The following is a 23,263-nucleotide window of genomic DNA, read 5'->3' as shown; positions in this document are numbered from 1 at the left end:
GACGTAGGAGTAATTACTAGTTAGTTAATCACCGTAGTGACTAACATACTCTTTAGTCCTTAGTCCCCTTTCCTCCATACGTCCCACAATCCTCCCCCCTAATAATACTGGTGTAATTAGGCAATGTTAAATATTGTCGACGCGTCAATGGGGACTGAGGAGTGGCGCCGATGGGTGGGCGGAGTCAGGCGAGCACATACTCCCAGGGTCACGCCTCAAAATAGTCATCCAACTAACAGGCGATTACTCCACCGACAACACAGTACTCAACAACATTTATTCCATTATCCAAGAATGGATGGACAAACACGGCCTCTGCCTCAACGACAAGACCGAGCTTCTTCTCCTAGGCTCCCAATCCAGACTCAATAAACTTGACCAGACATTCACCATTTTCTGTAAATGTAATACAAATACTTCCAGCGAGTCTGTGATTAAGTTTCACCCTAACTATAGGGTCGCGACTGCCACCCTGTAAAATATATATAAGCAAGTACTTAACATCCTGCGTCAACTGTACCCATGATGGAACTGTTCATGGATTAGCATGTAAACCCTCTAGTGTCTGATCAAAGATTTTCCTGGAGCTGTATCAAAAGTTTTGGAATCTGTGTAAAAAAAAGAATGTATCCACAAGAAAAAGGATTATACAAGGTCTTTTTATTTTTTTATTTTCATTTTTTAAAAAATGTTCAAATGTTTTCTGTGTATCTCTTAACTGTGAAAGAGATATTGAATGGATATTAATATGCATTGCAGTCAACCAGCGGGTCCAGAGGCCTATCACAGTAAGCCCTCTTGCACCCCAGGTTATTTGCCCGCGCTTGAGAACAGCGGGGTGCCCCCTCAGCAGTGCTGGGTATAACCAGTGGAGCCAAGATGCTGGCGACAGTTACCCATATTATGTTATGCTAAAAGTACTTATATAGCGCACTGTCAACAACGGAATTGGTCCCCAGGCTCTCCGGCGAATCTGTAAACAGGAAGGATCGGTATGGTTAGTCTGGAGGAGGGGGAGCAGGAGAGTGGGAGAAGTGATGTGCTTCAGCTCGGTATACACTGTGTGCTGGGCTTTGGTGCTAGTATCGGATCTGACGAAACCTTGAGTGCTGTAGGTGATGTTTGTGTTGTTGAACCGGTGTGGTAAAGTGCGTGCGGATTGCTGGGAGAGAGATGGTTGTGTGGCTTTATGTGGTTTAAGTATGCAGAAGATTGAGGGTTGGGTTAGTGGGGTCTGTGTCCTGATTCAGGTACTTTCTGGGTCTGTTAGAGTTGTATCCCTGTGGGTTGGGATACAACTCTTAACGGATCGTATTGCGGCTTTCTCCCAGTTGATGCTGGTTCCTCATGGGCTGACTCGCTTTGTTGGTGCTGCGCTGACCCCGCTGTATCATAATGAATATTGTTTGGATTGATAGGTGCATCTGAACCTTTCTTCAGGTTTGGGACTCCATTGGTAATATCTCTATTCTCTCGTTATCTGGTGTGACATTGGTCAGTTGAGGTTTCGAATGGTTCAGGGCCTGAGTGGTGTTGATGTGGCGCTCTAGTGCTTCTGTCTTGGTGAGCCTGTGTATTCAGTCATTCGTTTCGTCCTGTCATGACTGTCTTTCCATTGGTTCAATTGGTTTTTGTGGGGTGAATATCCTTGGGGATGTTGTTAGTTGTCGTTTTTGTGTGATGGGGCATTGTGCTTCCCTCTGTGTGGTAGCTGGACAGTGTGTAATGATGAAACATTCTGTTTCTCACCCACTAGATTGGGGCTCGTGGTGTAGTGCTTCCTTACCCTCTCTGTCTGTTGTCCTTGGGTCTGTTGGGAGTGGCTGTTTCTGTCTTTGTCTTGCTATGTTTACAGTCTTCGGTCGTATTGCGGCTGTCTCCCGATTAGTCATTTATTATGTTGTGGGATATTTTCCTGAGGGTTTTTCCCCCATTGATTGCTTGGTGTGGATCCGTGGCTCTCTCTACGTTCATGGATGTTTTTGTTGTGTGCGTTCTCTGTGGCTGGTCTTTCTAGTTGCGTCTTTCTATGTTTCCCCAATGATTACTGCTGCATTGTTTAAGTATTGGCAATAAAAAATGCTGTGGGTTTTTATTGTACATTACGTAATATTACACAAAATAAATAGTCATAATAACCATATGATACATAATGTACACTTTTGGGCACAAGGTCCAGTGTTATGCCCCCTGTCCTGTGCTGCCACACCTGGATGGGCTACCCGCCATCCAGATTCCCCCAAAGGTTGCTCCTCTATCTCTATAAATGGCCGAATTAACTGCCAATTCCCAGTGGGGCTTGCCCCTTCCTTGTGACCGGTATTGCCACTTGTGGGGGTTCTGTCATTACCTGATCTTGCTCGTGCAGGGTTGCATTCTAATGCTGTAATTGTTCCGCCTGTTATTGGTCCACCTCTTTGCTAGGACTATAGCTTGGTATGGTCTTAACCTATGTGTTGGACTCTTATTTTCCCCTGCTTAGGTATCTGCTTTTTATTAACACATCTGTTTAAGATAGGCTGTCCCTTGTCTTCTGCGGAGCCCTGGTGGCTGCTGCTCTAACCGTTTCTGATTTTAATCTGTTCTCAGCACCCTTATATTTCTTACATTCGCTGGAGTACTTTCTTATGACATCCCCCCGCCCCTCAACATGGCCTTCTCTCCTTTCTGCTGGGCCTATAACTTCCCTGGCCCTTCTCCCTGCGCCCATTCTGCGTGCGCAATGGTAGGGCTATGCTGCCCTAGCTTGACTTTATACTGTACTCAGTGTGGGCTGGCCTGTATTTTTTTTAAATTAATTTATTTACTGTATTATGTTAGTGTTTGTACATATTCTTTTTGGGAGCACCCAAGTACTAACTCAGTTTCTAGTATTACTGTTAGCCACTTGCTATAGTGTGTTGAGTAGTTTTCCCCACTGCTTTCGTGTTACTTTCAGTCCCTTTTGCCCCGGCCGTCCGGCGTTGGACTGCTATATTGTGTTGAGTGGTGTTTGCCACTGCTTTCTCAGCAAGTCCCCTTTTGTTTTTTAAACCCGTTTTCAGGTTCCATGTGTTGGCCTGTTGTTGCCTTACTCTTTTCTTAAAAGTACTACCTCCGGTATTTGCCGGTGTCTTGTAGGCTATGCAGCACTGTTTTACAAAAATTCTATACGTTTTGAACTGACTTGTTTGTGATTCTGTGATTTGTCTCCTTACAAATTTATCTTTTGTCTGCGTTTTTATGAAGTTCTCCGTCGGTCGTTGTCAATCGAACTTCCGTTGGACCCTATTCCCTTAAGTTTCTAGCCGTGGTTTATCTGGCTTGCAACGCCTGTGTGCGCCTTCTTTTACTCTTTTTTTCCCTTTTTGCTTGTAGCTGCTAACTCCTTACTTGCTTACTTAACGTTTTGTTGTGTCTAAATGCGCCTGTGTTGGTAAACAAATGTGGATTTGGGGGGGGCATCCTTATGTTATGCCCCATCCTTGTGTTTTTTGGGTGACCGTTTTGGTGCTGCTCTATTCCACTAACACCCCTGTACCGGGTTCATTTTGCTCTCTTTTTCTGCTCTAATGCTGTTTTGTGGTGGCGTCTGTTTTTGGAACCTCTCACCCCCACTGGCCCTTTGGCTGCCCATTGGTGAGTGCCTCGATCTCCTGTTCAGGTCCAACTCTTGGCTATTTGTGCACTGCTTTCCTAAGCTGTTGTGCCTGTTTCTTAACTCTGTCATCTGGTTAAGCTCTTGAAAGGAAGCCTTTTTAATTATGCTACATTATTTGTACCGTGCTGTCACCCCGCCTTGTACATGTTTACATGTAATTTATCCGCTAAACTAACTCGGTGCTCCTTTTGCTTTCCTTTAGTGGATAAAAAACTGTGTTGTCCTTGCCGGGATCTGAACCTGGAAACTGTGATCTCCATCTCACGCACCTCATGCAGCAAAAACAGGGGAACTCAATCCTGAGCTACTATACTGGCTCCTTACCCCCTACTTATCCCTTTACCTTTTGTTCATGCGTGACCGTCCTAATGTGTGGGCGTTTATTGTCACAATGAGGTGGATGGGTTGGGGTTCGGTCTTACCTGGCTCAGCTCTGTGTCTTGTTGTTCTGCCACCCGCTTTTGGTACTGATCTTTTTATCCTTGTTCTTCTGCTTGTATTACCCTTATATTTCTGTGGGGGTTTTCTATTGTCCCAATGCAAAGACAGCGGGACATTTGCCGCACAAACATAAGATAAGGGTTTAACTAGGAAGTAACGAGCCGGTATATCAGCTCAGCAGTTTGAATTTCCACACATTGGGATGGCCACGCACGAGCACAAATAAAATGGATAAGCAGGGTTGAAGGAGCCAGTATATTTAGTATTTCAGGTTTGGAGTTTCCCAAGCCCTACTGCCTGAGGTACGTGATATGCAGATTACATTTTCCAGTTTCAGATCCTGGCAAGGATAACAGTTTGGACCGCGATAAGAGATCGAAGCACTTCTCCAACAGGCAGCCAAATTGACAGCAGGGGTGTGAGGTCCCAATAGGTTAGGCGCCACCGCAAAACAGCATTTAGAGCTAAAAAATGTGTCTGTATATGCAGGGTGGGGAAAAATAGCATCCCCTAAACAAACACTCCTCGGTACAAGGTGACGGGGGGGGGGGACAGCGCGGCACCAACACGGTGGCCCGCAAACGCACAATAATGGGACATAACATAAGTATGCCCCCCAAACCCACACGTTCTAATCAACACACTCACTTGGACACACAATAACACGGTAAGCAAGCAAACAAGGTTTTAGAGTGGCTGCCAGTTATGTCAGCTAGAAGCTTCAAAGAACAGGGTCCAACTGAAGTCCAACCGACACTGGCAAAGGATCGATGGAGAACGTCAGGAAATCACAGACAAGAGAGAAATGAGTAAGGAGACCATCCACAGACAAGAATAAGTCAGAGAAAGATAGAATTTTGGCCAGGGCCAAAGGGCTACAAGCAGCACGAAACCTGAAAACGGGTTGAAAAATAAAAAGGGTCTAGCCGAGAGAGAATTGGCAAACGTCACGCAACCCAATATAGTAGGCAAACGCCGGACGGGCCGGGCCAAAAAGGTCTGCAAGTAGCACAAAACCTGGAATCGGGTTAAAAAAGGAAAGGGGACTCACTGAGAAAGCAGTGGCAAACACCGCTCAGTACAATATAGCAAGGGGCCAGCAGCAGTAATATTAGAAACTAAGCTAGCACTTGGGGGCTCGCAAAAGAATATGTTCAAACCCTAACATAACTCGGGAACTGAATTAGTAGAAAATACTGGGCCAGCCCACAGATACTTTCTGAGTGATGTAGAAGGGAATTTGCGTTTTGTTCACTTTGTTTAACTGCCTGCATTTTGTAGGCTAAAGTGTTTGTTTTTAAAGCATCTTGAACATTCTTTTCACTTGGACACAGGTAGTATTGTGTAAAATGAATCCGCTTTAATACGTCTTAATCCGCTTTAATCAGACCTTTTATAGCGATTATGCGATCCCGCAAAATGCTACAAAAACAGCTGCTTTTGCAAAAACGACTGAAAAAAAAGACACAAGGGGCAAGGTTCTCTAAACTTTTTTTGATGCAAGAAATGAAATGCACAATCACATCTTATACGTGTGCCAAAATAAAAGCAGCCCAATCCACTATGACAGCTGAATGGGCGCATCTTACATGCACCCTTTCAGATGGCCTTTTTCACCCCTTTGCGCAAATCGGGGTGTTTCTGCACATTTAAAGGTGCATCCCAAATGTACAAAAAAGATGCGCTTTTAAATATGCAGAAATTGTAGGGAACCCTATGCGCCTGCTTAAAGTAGGTACACAGTGGGTGCCACTCTATGACAGGATCTTTCCTGACCCGGTCGTGCAATTTTATTTTGTGACAGCAGAGGTATGAACCGCTGTTGTCTCACTCGAATTTCTGTTCCTCAAACGAGATAGAAATTTGTTTTTTGGGTCGCATTTTAGAGTGGCAGGCCCCTTAAAGGTCCGACAGAGAAATGCACAGGGAGCCTTTAGAACATTTTCAGGAGAGCACTTCCAACACAAACCTATTCAAGGCGGCTGGTCAGCGTATTATTTGCGCTACAGCGCACCCCTTGTAAATTCCCAGGTCACCTTTGAGAATAAGATGACCTGCTCATTTCCAAAAATCGATTATCTAGAAATAGCACATGTTCCACTATTTTTAGATGCCCCATTTTTTGAGGAACTGGGCCTAAATGTACATTTTCTTTTTAAATTAAAAAATGGTCAAAATATCAGAGGGACAGGAGAGGGAGGGGGGTGATGGGTGAGATGTGGAGTGGTAAGCAAGAAAGCAGAGGGAGAGCAGTGGGCAAGAGAGCAGAGTGGAAGCAGTGGGCCAGACACCAGAGGGGGAGCAGCGGGCGAGAAATCAGAGAGGTAGCAGAGGTACAGAAAGCAGAGGGAGCCGTGGGCTCAGGGGAAGCAGTGGGCCAAAAAGCAGAGAGGGGAGTGATTAACCGGAAATAGGCAGTCCGCTGCAGATTGGAAGAAAGGAGGTAAGAGATTCCGACAATGGTAAAGCTGCACTGGATTTTTAAATATAAAAGGCATTATCAGCTTTTTGGATTTTTTTTTGGTGCTATGTTAAATGAAAAACAGGAGAGGAAGAACAACTCTAGGACAAACACAATAGGAGTGAGGGATAGAAGCAGAGCAAAAGAGACATTTAGAGACAGTAAAATAAGACAGATCAACAGCAGGTGGGGAGAGATGGAAATGGAAAATTAAGACTAAAGAAGGGCAGGCCAATAACATAAGAGACAGTGCAAGAAAGATAATCAAAAGAAGTAGCAACCACAACCGAGAAAATGAAAAAACAGATAGAACCAGAGTAATGACATGAGAGAGGAGTTGTATAAACCGATACAGCAAGATATATGAGGGAAACGGCAACAATAGAATGCAATGATGTGAGAGGCAGAGAAACAGCCCGCAAAAACGTGGCATTACAACACTTAAGGGTGAGAGGCAGAGTAAGAGACAGGGGAAACAGAATAGCAAAGGGAAGGAGAGATGAAGCAGAAACATGGACTAGCTGTCAAGCAGGTAGTGCCAGGCAGCGACAGTAGGCCCGAGAAGTGGTGTTGGTAGAGTCAGGGACTTGATTTATGAATCACCAAATGTAACTAGCTGCCAACTGTAGTAGCTCTTAACAGAGTTTGTGCCCAAGCTTTATGAAATGAAGTAAAATACTCACTCCAAAATTCCATCTGGCGCACTGCCTAAATCTATATGCTCCAGCCCTATATTCTAAAAGGAAGTCCAAAGAGTACATGCCAGGATGTCTGTAAATTAAAAAATTCCTCTGTCCGGAATCCTACTGTAACCTAACCACTTTCCTTATCTTCAAAAACAACAAAAGAAACCAAGAAAGACTTTGTAGAGCTATTACTCTGAAAGGGATTGCTGCTGGCTTTTAATCTCAACCCTGTCCCTTCCTATTATTCTTTCGCCCACAGTTCAAGTTCAAGATCGACAGTTTTTGGTGTGCTGGATTGCTATCAAAGTGTTCCAGCCAGGTCTTTCTTCCTATTCTCACTCTGGGGTCCTGTCCGCCTTTGTCCCCTCTGTGATTCTTTCATCCTCCCAACTCTGGGGTTTTCTAAATCTCTCACACTCTGGGGTGCTTCTTCTCAGTCCCCACTCTGGCTTGCTCTCAGGTTCTCTCCACTCTGGGCTTCTTCTTGCTCTCACTCTGGTGTTTGGTCATTCTATGTTTCCAGGACTCTTCCCCTTCTCACTCCCCTGCTCTGGGATAAGCTTCTCCTTTCTCTCTCTCGTTCGCCTGCCTCCCTCGCCACTGGAGCCACATACCCAGGTGCCTCGAGCAGTGTTCCTCGGGAGGGCTGCTCTTCTTCTGGGCTCCACATCAGTCTACCTGTGTTCGACTCTGTCTTCCTGAACTCTTGGTCTGCATGCAGTCATATATGCGACTTTTCTGCTGGGCTTCGCATCGGCCTTCACAGACTCTACCTTTTTGTTCCCACAGCACTGTCGGTCCACAGTTGCTCTAACTTGTCAGCTAGCTCCGCGCGGGTCTCCGATCATCCTCTCCCTTACTGTCGCTGCTTGGTTTTGGCAGAGTCGCTTATGCGGCTTCTCTGCTTGGCTCTGTGCTTTCTAACTGAGACTGTCTTCTGGCCTCTCCACACTGCTCTAGATGGCTGTCATTTGCGTCTCACTGCACTCTCCTGGTGCGTGTTGCGGTCCTACCCACCAGCACTGGTTGTCTTGCTTTCTCACTGGACACTCCTCCTTTGGCGTCTTTGTCGTGTTTAAGCTCTGCAGGATCTGCTCCGCCTCCTGTTCCAGGGACGCACCTCCTGTGGGTTGGTTCACTCCTCTCTCCTTAGTCTTCATAGGAGATTGGCCGTACCTAGGGTCAGAAGCCAAGTCAGCCATTAGTAAAGGGTGTACATGGTCTTCGCAACAGCCATACTCTACATACCCTCCGAAAGTGTTAAGGCCTTGAGGGGTTGTGACTTACACCCATGTTCGTCTAAATACTCTAAGGGGAAGTCACTTCCAGAGGGATCCTGCTTACCCTGTCCTCTAGGGGGTGCTAAGCATAGCAGGCGCACCTCACTAGTCCCAAATGGGTTGGCTCCCTCTTGAGGATAGGCAATTATCTCTATCCATTCCTGTACTGCAGAGGAATGGTGGACCCTCTGGCTTAAGATGCTCAACATCTTTGCAAGACTCCGGCTTCAGCAGCGACAGCTATGGCGCAGCTGACTTAGGCCTCAGCCCCATTGGTGCCATCGCAGCCCACCATGCATGAGCAAGATGCATGAGCAAGCCTGCAGAGACTCTGCAAAGGGGTATGACCATATGCCATTGGACTTGGCCGTGCCAAAAACAGACAACATCCCATCTCAAGGTCGCACTGCTCCATCTTCGGGCATCCGCCCTCTTGCCACAAGATTTGCCTCCATGGTTCCATTGATGATAGCCGATGCCCGAGTTCTTCGGGATTGCGCCCCGCTCCCTAGGAGTGCATTCATGTCCCAAATGGAGGACATTTATGATGGAAAGGGGATTGCATTCCCTTTAGATTGGAAACCCCATAGACAAGGGAAGTTACAGACTTACTAGAGGAGTTTAATGGACAGGAAGGTGATTTAGTTGACCTGGCTACTGATCTTCAGGACATAAGTGGTTTGGTCATCTCCTAAGTAATCGACATGCTACCTGCTGACATTCCAGGTAAGACTCAGGCGGCTTTTCAGCACCTGATTGCTAATGTGGTTGATACCATGGGGTTAGCTTGACCCAAGGTGCAGTAAGAACTCTCCGACCACCTTTGAGGGCCTGACAAGGGATGCTACTGCCTTTTAACCAGGCTATAGACGACCTAGTCATCGAATTGCGGCGATCTAAACAAGCCTCTGTTCTGACGGTTGACAGAGACTTGGCCAAAAACCACAGGCGAGCACAAATCAGGTCTGGACACTGCTGACTGCTTGGCCAGAACTATGGCTGCTGGGACAGCACATAGGAGATGCTTCTGGCTACGAACATCAGGGTTTGACCCAGATATCCAGGCAGATCCTCTGGACCTGCCGGTTGACTGCAACAATCGGTTGACCACAAAGACCGACGAGTCTATCCAAATAATTCAGGCATCTAAAGCGACTGCAAAATCTTTGGGCCTAATTGTCCAGCAGCAACAGCCTGTGACCCCCCCCCCCCAAGGGGAGGGGCGGAGCCTCCCATGCTGACTTTGGCCAAGGTGTACATCTAGAGGGGATCTGACCACCTCTGCTTGACCCTAGGTCTGAAACCCCAGTGAATCAGACTTCCACCACCCCTCCCTGGTGGAAGGCAAGATTTACCAATTCAGCAAGGAATGAATTCTTATCACTTCCAATGCCTGGGCCTTACAGCTCGTTCACCCGAGGTACTGGCTCCCTTTTGCTCAATGCCCTGCTGCTGGAGGCGGTTTGTCAGCTTTTAGCAAAATGGGCCATAGATCCTGAACCCTGCTTGGAACGAGGCAAGAGCTGGTATTGGACTTATTTTCTGGTGCCAAAGAAGGTGAAAAGTATATGCTCACTCTTACATCTGCGGCTCTTGAACCTGTACATGGACAATATCAAGATGGTCATCTTTGCCCTGATCCATCAGGCCTTTGACGTGCAGTATTGGCTGGTCTCCCTGGATCTTCAGGATGCCTACTTCCATGTGTCCATCCATTGGAGGCATAGGAGGTACCTGAGATTCACCGTAGGGCACTCCCACTACCAATTCAAGGTCCTGCCATTCAGTCTTTTCTTGGCACCCAGGGTCATCACCAAGCTATTGGCAGAGGTGGCAGCTGCTTAACTCAAAAGGGAGGCATTCATGTGTTTCCATGTCTGGACAACTGGTTCGTCCACGTTTGCTTCCCCGGCCAGAGGTCGTCACTTTTGTTCCATACATGCTGCCTTTTGCACAGGTTGGGCTTGTTAGGCAGAATCCTGTGCAGTTCCCTTGGGGAACACTGCAAAAAGATTAAGACTACATGAGTAAGCAGTAAACCCAATTGGTAGCAGTCTGCACCACCCAGATTTACCTGGTAGCTGTGGCTGAGCAGTCGGACTTCTCTCAAGAAGAGTAGGGCAGTATATAGACAATAGGGCTAAAAACACAGTAGAGCAAACAAACACTGACCAGAGCTTTGTATAAAAAAGTATATCATTATTTATTTAAAACACACTTTAGGCAATATACTAGCACTCTAAATCAAAAGCAAGTTCAAACACAGTCAGGTAAAGTATACACACCTCCCTTGATAACTATTAGACAAGTCCGTTAAAACACCACTATTTGTTAAAACAGATGTGAGCGTGTAACATGATGGCACTCCAATAGTTACGTTAAAGGGAGAGAAAAAGGCAGAACATAGAAATAAAATGGGTCCCAACACTTTTAGGAGTTCTCAGCAAGGGAATAAAGGCAGTATACACTGTAGAGCCAAAGTTCATAGGCCAGGCCCACTTTAAATGGAGCAAAGCGAAATGTGCCCAGGATCACATGGTTTAAAATGCACTAAAAGTCTTTGCAGAATGTTCAAGAGGTTGGGGCGATTCAAGAAGGTAAAGTTAGAAGGTCTGGGGCCAACCCAGTTGGAAAGCCAAGGATTTAAGGGTCACCTTGGGCAAACCGAAGAAAGGGAGGCCAGGCAGGACACAATACCTTAAAGAGAGAGGAAGCTCCAGCGGTGGCAGTTGTCCCTGGCAGCGGTTGCAGTTCATTGTTGCGACCAGGGGAAGAGAGGATCTCGTCGAGGAGGAAACGTGGAGTTGATGCAGCTCACAGGGATGAAACCAGCTGCAGAGTTTGTCGGTAAAAGGTGCATTCCTTTTATTCGCTGTCAAAGTGGTGAAGCTTGGCTATCCGGCCGCCAGGGTGCTTGGCACGGGCGATTTGACCAAGAGATGTCTTTGGAAGACGAAAGGGGTGAACTGGTTAGTCCCACCAGCTCAGAGGAAGAAGACTCGTCCAGCAGAAGATCTTCTCTTGTCGTTGGGAAAGTGGTGTTTGTTGCAGCCCGGCTTCACCGGTGGATGGCTCAGCTTCTTCCCTCTTTGGATTCTTAGGTCCTGTGGCGACTTCTGAAGTTCCAGTCCCAAAAGCCCTGCTTTTATGCAGAAAAACCCCATTAACAGCCGAGCTGTCACTCAAACATGCCACCACTGGCCCAATCAGAACAGAGTGTGACTTGGGTTACTAAGGCAACGCAGTCGAGGGTGCCAATTCCCCCACCCACACATCCTGTGGAACCCAGACAGAGTGGCACCAGTTGGAGGGCTTCTGTGGAGAAGCCCGCCAAAAAGGGGAACAAAAGGCCTGACCTTGGTTGGAGTTACAGAGACGGACACGAACGCCATTTTAGAAAAGAGTTCTGGCAAAACGACCCAACCGGGGATGTAATAAATAAATAAACCGACGGTATCTTTAACATTGCAACAAAAAGTGGTGCGTTTAAAATCAATGGGAAAATCCCATAGGAAATATTCCGGTGGAATATTTTGCGTGGTAACCACTGCCACCAGCTAGAAACATGACAAGGGGGGACTGGCCAGTGCCCCCTTGGAAACAGACCCAGGGGCATTCGAATTAACCCCTTCCAGTACTTCCACAATATGATGGTTTGTACTGGTTCTGTTCACAATTTTGGACTAGTAAAGTCAATGGTGACTTTACATGCCCTGGGAGACAGTAGTCAGTCCCAGGGTATGGAGTCTGTTTGGGGGTTACTATGACACCCCTGTGTTACTGCACTGAGGGTGCTGTGTAACACACACAAAAACAGATGATACCCTATGGAGTAAAATACCCCATAGCCCATAAGCACACAAAAAGTCAGACAAACCTCAAATCATGCCTAAGAGCGGGAGGAAAAGAGTCTCTCTTAGCAGGAGAAAAAAACAAACCCCAAAAATCCAGCAAAGCTGCTGGGGGACTCACTAAGTTTGGGAAATTAGCCTTATAAGAGAATTCTCCCTAACAGGGCTTCACCCTGAACTTCAGGAATTCTCAATTTCCACCATCTCAGTTCCTCTGGTTCATTGAGGCGGTCCTGGGCACTTGCCGGGGTGGGGCCTTCCCGCCGAAGGATCAAGCAGCGAACATCTCTAAGATGGTTGATGTGTTCCTGAAAGCAACCTGCCTCAGCTTTTCTGTGCTTGCTGGGTCTTATGGGCTGCATTTTTGCAGTGCAGGAGGCATGGCTACGCATGAGGTTGCTACAGTGGCTTCACAATCATCAGCAGTAACAGTTCCAGGGGCACACTTCACATCTCCTTCAGGTCTGGGCGAAAAAGGCAAGAGACCTGGAATAGTGGTCCCAAAGGAGCAACCTGCTGAAAGTTGCATTGTTTTAACATCCCTGGCCCCAACTTATTCTGTTCACTGAAGCGTTCATGAAGGGCTTGTGTGCTCAACTACCAGACCGGACGTTGAGCGACCTGTGGTGTCCTTCAAAGTGTCATCAATTTCCTGGAGTTGAGAGCGTTTAGGCTGGCCCTGGACATTTTTCTCCCTTCTGTACATGGCAAGTCTGTGCTGGTCCTCACAGACAACACAGTGGACAAGCACTACCTCTGTCACATCTCGCTTTCAACAACTCTCTGTATGGCAGCGCTGGAGCCGTTTACATTGTATTTTCACAGCTCCTCTCAAGAGGGCTGCTGATGTTCCGAGCGCCATTCCATGCACTAAACTCTTCCTGTGCTTAGGTGCATAACTTCTCCAGTCCCCCGTTGGATTTATTTTCCCGGAAGAGTATAAGACCGGCGGTTGCCATGGAGACAACTCGTTGCGACTCCATCATTCAGGCGCTCTGTGAGTTTTCGCTCCTTCTGCAGCTTTCCTCTTCTTTTTTCACTCTTTCTCGATCCTTCCTAAACCTGCTTTCTGTCAACTATACAGAATGTCAGGAGGCTGTATTCTCAACCCCCACTGGTATCCTGCAAGTTCGCGCTGACCCTCTCTTGAATCCACAAGCAGCGCTAGTTCTTTCTCAGTTTTGGAGACACACTACCCAATCCCTGAACACAACGGCTTATCTCTCTATTTTCTTGTCGCAGCCCTCCTCGCGCTCGGATTCTTCTACCTAACCCACTGCAAGATACAGATGCGGTCTGACATGAACAACTAACATCACTCCCAAGCAACACTTTGAGGGAGCACCACAGGGTTTTCTTCCTCCGAGGTTTTCCCCCGGACATCTATCACCTAGAACTCTTTACTTTCGGAGAACTGGGTGAAGACGAGTTATGGGGAACTTTTCATCAGCTTCTATAGTTTGCTGCATCCTACAACATCAACACACTGTCTTTTCTATGTTCCTTGCCTCTATGCAGCGAATCAATTCAACTGTAGTTCTGAGCTCTGAAGAGCAACATATCTCTGATGGCAGCTTATGTGGCTGACAAAGAGAAGGTCTTTGTGGATGCTTTAAGCGGACAGTCTTAAGCTTTTCACAAGTTGAGCTCTTTCATGAAGTTTCAGGAGGGGTTGTTCTCTCACATTGGGCGATCCCTCAGGAAGACCTCTTAGCTTCCAGTGTGAACAGGAAGTGCAAATGCTTCTGTTCCAGGGAATTTCCTCGACAGAGCTCTGGGGGGACGCTTTGATGGTAGAGTAGGGCTTCGGTCAGCTCTATGCGTTTACGACAAACATTCTGCTGGTTCTGAGCAGGCTATTCCTTTTTGGATCCACAATGATCTTGAGCACTCTGGACTGGGCAAGGAGAACATGGTACTGGAGTTTCTGGACATGCCCATCTGCCTTCCATGACGCCTTTGGCAGAGAGCAGACCTCTCACAAACTGAGGAACAATTCCTACATCCGAACCTCAGCAGCCTGAAACATCATGTTTGGCTGCTGAAAGGTTGAGGTATGAGGAGTGAGATGTGTTGGAGCACATCTTGCACATACTCCTCTCTGGTAGGAGACATGCCACCAAATCCATTTATGTCTGAAGTGGCATAAGTGTTCAGCTTGATGCTGGAAGAGGGATCTGGATACTTTTACCTGTTTCACATCCTCTGTTCTGGAATTGACCTGCTGATGGTTACTCTAAATGGGTACTGTGGTGGATCGGACACAGAGTGGACATTCTGATCTTTTATCTAAATAATCGGGAAAAGGGCCTATCTCACCCTATCGCTATAGGGGAATTTCCAACCTAACTAAACTAAAGGTGCTAGTCTGTCGTCATGAAGTCCAAACTCAAAATGTCCTCCGTCCATATCTAAATCTACCTGACCCTTCCACTATCAGTAATAACTAAAAGTGGGTAAAAGAAGGTTTCTCTTCTGGCTGTCCCCTCTTGGTCATTGGCCTTTAGGCTTTCAGGGTTTTCTTGTACTACAACAATCTTCAATATGCAAATATCTCTGTTGGAAAATCCATTCTTTATGGTCACTTATTCTGATGCTTTTCTTGGATTTTACTCATGAGCTCTTGTAGCTCCTCCCAATTGTTCAAAACCTTGTCTTCCTGGCCATGTGACACTTATTATTGTTCTCTTTGAGATACTCTTAGACACCTTCCTTTTATTTTATGGTGTTCCCTTGTTTTATCATGATTGAGAGTTCCCCACTCTTGGTGTCTTTTAAATCCACTCTTTTTCTCCTTGCTTGGTTCACTCTGCACTCTTAGCTCATACGACTTTCGACAGTTTTTCATTAAGAGGGCTTCCCACTCTACAACAATTGTCTCTTGTGGAATTATCTCTTGGTGCTTTCTCTCTCTCACCCAGTATATTTGTTTTGACTCTCTTAGTGATTCCCAATCATTCTTATTCTTCAGGTTTTCGTATAGTTGCTCATATATTGTGTTATACTGGTTCAATGTATCGTTATCGCAATCATAGTCCCTTCTCTTTACTACGTCTTGCACCTGTGACCTCCCGCTTCTGCAGTTCACCCCCGCACCATAGTTTGCCGTGGGTTACCACATAAGGCTCGGCACTCGCTCAGGTACTTTGGCTTCCTTTCTCGGTTTTCCTTTCGGGCTTCACGCGCGTTCTGGTCTATGCATCTCTGCAGCTGGCCACGTTCAGCGAACAACAGCTGATGGTAGCGGTCAACACTCGCTGTTGTCCAGGTTTTGGCATTGTTAGATGGGCGCCAGGTTTCAGCATTGCTAGATGAGTGCTTGGCCCACCACGGTACTTTGTGGTCACGCCACCACATCGGATGGTTCTTCAATCTCCGTCCTGAGAACGGCTTAGCGGGGTCTCTGGTGACTGTGCTAGGCGTTCTCGGCTTCTCGCAGTTACACGGTTCATCTCTACTCCCCCTCTCCACAGCGTTCTGACGTCAGGAGGGGGTTTCACCTGCACACCGTTCTCTCTTCCTTTCTGGTCTACTCGTCCCACTTTGATACGAGTATTCACTTTTCCTTCAGACGTCATGCTGGATTCAACATGTACACAGATAAAGTGACCTACATAGGGAGTTCCCTTTGGGAATGGGAGTCCTTGTCCCCTTAGGGAGGAGTAAGGCCCAATGAGGTACCACATGCCCATACCCCTCGGGAGGGTCTTGCGGAGCTGGCTCACACACCTAGCCTTAAAAGCAGTGGCTCCCCTTTGGGGAGAAGGGGACGAATACTCCTGATTTGTCACTGTACTTTGCTGCCATTACAGCTTTCAAGCGAACCCCAGTGCAGGTTCTCTGTTCATGATCCTCCCACAGTCCTGCAATTACTACTAAGCAACCAGTTTCCACCGCAACTGTTTGTTTTGGCATGGGATTGAAATGTATTGTTAAAATTGCTTATGGGAGCTCATTTTGTGCCCCTTCATTCTTCTCGTTAAGATTGCTCCCTCTTCAGGTTATTTTCTAGGCGGATATGCAAGCTCCCAGTGTTATCAGTTAAACCTCCCTATTTGGCTTTCTGTGAGAATAAGGTGATGACTTTGCGAGCGAGGTCGTCCTTCCTCCGGAAGATGGTCTTTGATTTCCATCTCACAAAAGATTAATCTTCCTATCCTTTTTCCTCCACCTCACCTTTCCATGGGAGAGGAACGTTTTCATCTGCTGGACCCAGTGCAGGCCCTCTGCGGCTGCGTCTTTCGGACACGAGAGGACAGGAAAGATTACCAGCCTTTCACTGGTTATGCTGGTGACTGCTGACAGGGCTGTGACCAAACAGACCCTGTCAAGGTGGATAATCATCTTCATCTCGAAATGCTATGATCTGGCTGGTAAAAATGTGTCTGACCGTCTCTGGGCACATTCTATCAGAGGGTTGGATGTCACTTTGGCTCTGCAACAAGAGGTTACTGTTCTGAACATTTGCCAGACTGTTATGTGGGCTTCTTTGTTAGCTTAACATTACTACTTGAATTCTCATTCTGGTCAGGATAACCTTTTGGCTGGGCTGTTCTGAGTTTCCTGCCTTACGGTGGTGTCCTTGCTCTCCTTCCTCCTCCCGATCCATGTATGGCTTTGGGAGCCTACAAAAGATGAGAAATCGTAGGAGGAAGGAATTCATTAGAAGAACACATTATCTACCTCTTGGCAATTTTCTTTCTTATGGATGTTCCGTCCACGGATTTCTCATCGCCAACCCAACCTACCATGCTTGGTGGTTAGCTAGGACAACTTGGTTCTGTGGTCCCTCTGTGTTAGAGTACTAGGGAAAAAAGGGTGGAACTAAGGATGCAGTGCCTCAATATTTACTGGCCCCAACGTCCCATCCGGCGCATAGGGGTGTCTGGCGGTGCAGTGCTGAATGCCCTGGTGGCTGAAAGGTTTCCATGGACATGCTGCTCTGGGAGATGGATTTGAAAGAGGAGGAATCCGTGGGAGGGACATCCATCAGAAAGAACTTAACGGGCAGTTAAGTAATTTGTTCTATTGTGGCCCACAGTCTGCATGCAAAACTCGAGAGACCCTAATAAACTGCTTGCTTGTTATCATCAAACTGAGGTACAGTACTGTGTGAGCAGCTAGTCCTAGCAACAAAGGTTATTCTCAATGTAAAATGTATTTGGTATAGAAGACTGAAATCGATCGTGTCCTGACCCAACCCATTGATACTCCTATTACTAACATTCCAAATGCCAATTGCTCAGATGACACACAGGTTGCATGTAAATGTTGTCTGTATGTCCTTGGTACACCAAATATCTTAGTTTATACCAAAAGCATTTTTGCATCTTCTCAGCTGGAAGAATACCTCTGGGTGCAGTAATTGTTGTGGCAATTAAACCACTTAATAACAAGAACTAGGTTTGCAGGAAAATTACGAATTCATTATTCTATTAATGAGCCTGGTCTCTTGTGTACCTAGCCTAGTATTTACTGTCTAAACGGTTTTATCATTTTTGGAAGGTTGTGAAGCACTTACAGAATGGGAATATCTTCCACCAGTTGGACCTCGGCCACCTAAAGGATTCGTTGGTTTAAAAAATGCTGGCGCCACCTGTTACATGAATTCTGTAATTCAACAATTGTACATGATTCCGTCCATCAGGAATGGTATTTTAGCGATTGAAGGCACAGGCAGCGATGTTGATGATGACATGTCTGGAGATGAGAAGCAGGACAATGAGGTAAATAATTTGCACTGAATGTCATTTTACTATTTGTTTGTATATTTTATGATTATATTGCTGAATTCCTCGTACCCTAGTATTTCACTCAAAAAGGAAAGTTTGGGCATATCTGCTAAGAGTGTAATCTTTTTAAATAAGTGTTTCCTGTTTTATGCATCATTATTGGATGTTGCTACCACAATAGGTGACGGGGGGACATTTATTCATTAGGTTCAAGTGTTGTGTGATGGAATCAATGGAGGGGGCCTATCCGCAAATAAAAATAAAGTATATTTTTCTGATTATAAACTATTTATTTTAGTTGGAAGAGGGATGTGTCTAATATACTGTTTGTGTCATGTATTGCCACCCACATATTGTTCTTGAGTCCATTTTAATTGCTCAAAACCTTTTATTCACCTTGAGCTGATGCATATTCTGGTACATTCTGTCCACCATTTTCCAAACTCATTAGGATGCCTTGTCTGCTTGCAAAGCAAGATTATCTTAAAAAGGGACTTTGCCAAGCACATGCTGTCACAGGCTTGCACTCCAGGTCACGCACAGGCTTTTTGGGCTACACTTTGTTTTTCCACTGTTAATCACTTTTCTTGTAGTTACCCCACTTATATGTTCATTTCATTGACCTCTCACCACTATTTTCAGGCATGAATCCTAGCATGTGCCTAATTCAAGTCTTGCTTCTCATACTGTTCGTAATTCTTGCATGCAGACACTAATTGCTTTTGGTTCAATGTCTAGGGCCAAAGGGCCCTTGACCTGAAAACGCACATTATTTCTGGTCTTGCAGCAATAGGCCCCTGCAATGGCTTGTCTCATTCGTTTTACAGTTTCGTTATGCTCGGAGATTTTAAATCTCAGAAGTTGAGAAAGAATCCAAAATCTCAGATGGCACCATGTTTTTTTACAGGGTAATTAATTGGGTAATTTACTCTTTTCAGACTATTCATCATTGAAATTGGAGCCTTGACTTTGGAGTCGGGTTCTGACCTCCTGGTGAAACTCCAACTTAAAATCCATGCCAAAGATAAGTGACTTCTGCAAGGTGCCATTAGGTTAATTCACTTGATTCTAATGTTGCATTGTTGAAGATTGCTAAATCGGTCCTGTCCAAACTCAAGGTCCCGTGAGGCCAAGTCTACTGGGCCTTTGCCAGTACTGCTCACACAGCTAGATATTAATGTAGCTAAATATTAGTGTTCAAGATTTTCTTCAGCGTCTCTGACACTCTGCCTCTATGATGTGGGGCTAGTTTCTGACAGGACTTTAGTTTCCTTATAATTATGTTTATTCATTTTTGCATTAATACATTATAACATACTATTTTTGATTAATAGTTTCATATAAACACATGCCAGTAAATTACAAACATATTGTTGGGCAACAATTTTCGTGTATCTGTATGCAAACACCTGCACCTTAAAGGTGACTTTTTCCCAGTTCATGGAGGGCTAGTCCATAGTGTCGTACAGAAAGTTGGTTTGTAATATGTTTTGAAGCAGGACCAGTAGCCCTTGGAACTGGGTTTAACAGGTGCAAGTACGGAATAGCATCTTCATTTTCTTTGGCCCAGATTGTATCATTGTACCTTGTGTTTTTGCAGTTGTTCTATTCAATGTATGATATGTTACTATGTGCAAGTAGTAAGCACAAGCTAACCAATCTATGGCCCAGATGCTCAGTGCTATAAAAGAAGCCAAGAATTCTAAGCAAATGGTCAACTGTTACATTCAAGCCTATTAGTAAAAACTAGACTTTCTGATGTGATCGGCATCCATCGGATTCTGTCGATATGGTCCTAAAGAGCACATTAGTGGGCTAACATATTTGAAGTGAAGCCCATCACATACCCATACAATGTTGACCACATCATGAAACTCACCTGTTTTGCAGGTTGGAAATGGCCACAATTGTCTTTTCAAGTTTCACATGTTGACCATATGGGGAATGGCTAAAATGGGAGCATCATGCGTTGTGGTTAATTGGTAATAGGTATTCCTTTATGGACCTCCCATGCCTTTCTGTACGTTACGAAGTGGTGATCATCTTCTACTTTAGTAAAGGGTGCTTCTCAGCCAATTTTTGATATGCCTAAAAACATACATCGTAACTTAACCAGGATATTGGCTGACCATTTTGGAAAACATTACCATCTTGATAAGCAATACCTAATTGATTGGGAAATCCAACACTCCACTCCAATTCTAAGCAAGTTCTTGGAATACAGAGGAGCAATTTACATCATAAAGCGTATTGAAATCTCCTGAGTTCTGTAGCATGGGTTTTCGACCTGGTGCTTGGCACCATTTCCAGCCCAAATTTTTACTGCCTCTGTTAGTGGCTTCAGTCAAAGCGAGCAGCTCAGAGTTATCCTTATTAATCCTTAACCCAGATAATTTGCCAAAGCTCTTCACTTTGTCTGCAATAGAGGCAATGTTAAACTCAGGGTGCCAGAGGAGCAGTAGCAAATAATCTGTAAATAATGACATTAACCCTTTCTGATTAAAACAAAACTAGTGCTGTAAACTGTTCCTCACACAAGATGAAAGGGATCTGAGGTACGACTGCCAGAGCTCACTCTGGCCTATGGGTCTTTGTACAAAACAGAGTGACATGAATATAAGATTGTCACTGTTTGGATGGATTGTCATAACCAACCCTGTGGGCAAATTCTGAGAGGCCATTATATTCTGGTGAACATGGAAAGACACTAATATCTAGCCAAAATCTATCAAGATAGTGCAGCTGAGCGGTAAGGCTTAGACTTGGCAGAGTGCAACAGTGGTGAAGGTTCAGTTAAACACACCCAGAGCACTCTTAATATGACAAGTGAGGCAGCATATATAAACGTAGTTCTATTTATTGGAGCTTTGTCAATTAAAATTCACATGTGAGTAACATTAAATATGAACAATTATAAATGCATTCACTTGTTGGGTGCTCTGGCTACAGAGCACCGGCACTATGTTTTAAGCACGGTTAGATCAGCAATACAACACTGTAGTGTAGCAAAGTTAGTGAAGAAAGGATTAATATGTAAGGAGGCAAGGAGTGGAAACGCAATATATTTTTTTATTGTATATGGTTGCAAATTAACCTTTCACAATCAACAAATTCATATCACCACAGTACACACATAGACAACAATTTCTCATTACATTGAACTAAAAAACAAATAATTACAAAATTATTAAAATCCTTACAAATTATTGCAAATGGTTAATTGGAAATGTGTAGAAGTACTTAAGAAAAAGGCCAAATGATAATAAAACTTTAACCTAAAGCAAACTGCCCCTTCTTTACATGTGCTTAAAGCCGTATCTTGCAGCACTCACGCATTTGTATCGCTGCTTTTGACTGCCCATCAATCAATATTTCCCATGGTTGCTCTTGCACCCAAAATGTTGTATCAGAGACAAATTTGCTTTAAAACTGTTGTCTGGCCCATCTAGTTCCTTCACAATCCATCATCAAGTGTTTAATGGATTGGTTTTCTGGGTTTTTACAGATCTGGCATAGGTTTATGGCCATTTCCCCCACTCCTCTTCTTGCCAGCACTTCCCCAGTGTGTAAGATATTTAACCTCAGTCTTAGAAATGTATTCCTGATTCTCCAGTCAGGAAACGTGATTGAATATCTGCTCAGGAAACCCAATTTTCAATCTATTGTTTGCTGGGCGTTTGGATTGGACCCCGGTCTTACTTTTTCAATAGTATGAATCCAATCCATTTCCTCCCATTTACTTTTTGGTTTTGTTGAATTTTCTTGCAGCAATTTGCTCTCTGTCCGCACCTAAGAGTAACTCTTTCACCAATAGATTTAACTTTTCATGGGATTTTGATCTACTCCCCTTTAGGTGCTTCCTCATATCTGTATAAAAAAGAGTTATCCTGGGCTGTAATAATTCGCTGTTGCAGTGATATCAGTTTCCATCCGACCTGGCATTTTAGGGATCTGAGGCCCAGCTCAAATCAAAGACTGTCCATTGCCAGGCTCATTGGAAGCCCCAATGCATGTTTCCACAATAGGCCTTCCCACCTTTGCCATGTGGTATTCCATAGCTGGGGTTTAGCTTCTAGACCATGTAGCAGAACTGGGATTACCTGCCTGATAAAACTTCAAGACTGGGATGATTGAAAATCTCCCATATTTCCATAGTATTTTCTTCATCTGTGCTGCAAGGGGTTTTATTTTTCTCCAGCATGGGGTCTGGCGTGGATTCACATGCTCATGAATATCCCCCGTCGTCAGGCTGTGTTAGGGAGAATTCTGTTTAGGCTGAATTTCCTAACCTAGTGAGTCCCCCAGCAGCTTTGGTGGATTTTTGGGGTTTATTTTTTTCTCCTGCCAAGAGTGAGACTCTTTTACCCTCACTCTTGGACATGATTTGAGTGTGTTTCTTTGAATCTAGTTGTGTTTAATGGGCTATGGGGTCTTTTACTCCATAGGGCTTCATGTGTTTTTGTGATGTGTGTTACACAGCACCCTCCGTGCAGTAACACAGGGGGTGTCATAGTGACCCCCCCAGTATAGACTCCATACCCTGGGACTGACTACTGTCTCCCAGGGCATGTAAAGTCACCATTGACTTTACTAGTCTTAAATTCTGAACAGAACCAGTACAAACCATCATATTGTGGACGTACTGGCTGGGGCAATTCAATTGCCCCGGGGTCTGTTAGTCGAGGGGGCATGTCTCCGTCCCCCCTGATTGAGTATTGGCTGGTGGCAGTGGATACTACTTTTTATATTCAACCGCGAATATTTTCCTATGGGATTTCCCATTGTTTTAGGCTACTACCTTTATTTAATTATTTACGGTAGCTTCGAACATACCACCGGTTTATTTAATTAATATTAATTCTCCGTTTGGTATTTTTTGCCAAAACTTGATTCTAAAATGGCGTTTGTGTTCTCTTCTGTGACTCCAACCCAAGTCGAGCCCTTTGTTCCACTTTTTGGCGGGCTTCTACACAGAAGCCCTCAAAAGTGGTGCCACTCTGTCTGGGGTACTTAGGAGGGGTGGAGGGAATTTAGGCACCCTGGACTGAGTTGCCTAGGCAACTCGAGTCGCACTCCATCCTGATTGGCCCAAGTGGTGAGCCGGCCGGCTCACCACTTAGCATGTTTGAGTGACAGCTAGGGTGAGTGAATGGAGGTTTGCTGCATAAAAGC

General features: G+C 45.2%; 1 protein-coding gene across 3 annotated transcripts in view; it reads left to right on the top strand.

Moving 5' to 3' along the window:
- USP9X (ubiquitin specific peptidase 9 X-linked) overlaps window positions 1–23,263 on the top strand; it is a 2,614,063-nt gene that overhangs the window by 1,811,085 nt on the left and 779,715 nt on the right. For all 3 annotated transcript variants that reach the window (XM_069636534.1, XM_069636533.1, XM_069636535.1), the window contains exon 31: window positions 17,865–18,085. In XM_069636534.1, the coding sequence (XP_069492635.1) occupies window positions 17,865–18,085 (221 nt within the window). The remainder of the gene's footprint in view (window positions 1–17,864; window positions 18,086–23,263) is intronic.

Source organism: Ambystoma mexicanum, chromosome 7p (genome assembly GCF_040938575.1).
Source record: "Ambystoma mexicanum isolate Mex_15411 chromosome 7p, UKY_AmexF1_1, whole genome shotgun sequence".
In the NCBI taxonomy this organism is placed as follows: domain Eukaryota; kingdom Metazoa; phylum Chordata; class Amphibia; order Caudata; family Ambystomatidae; genus Ambystoma; species Ambystoma mexicanum.
This window is presented reverse-complemented; position numbering and strand designations above follow the sequence as displayed.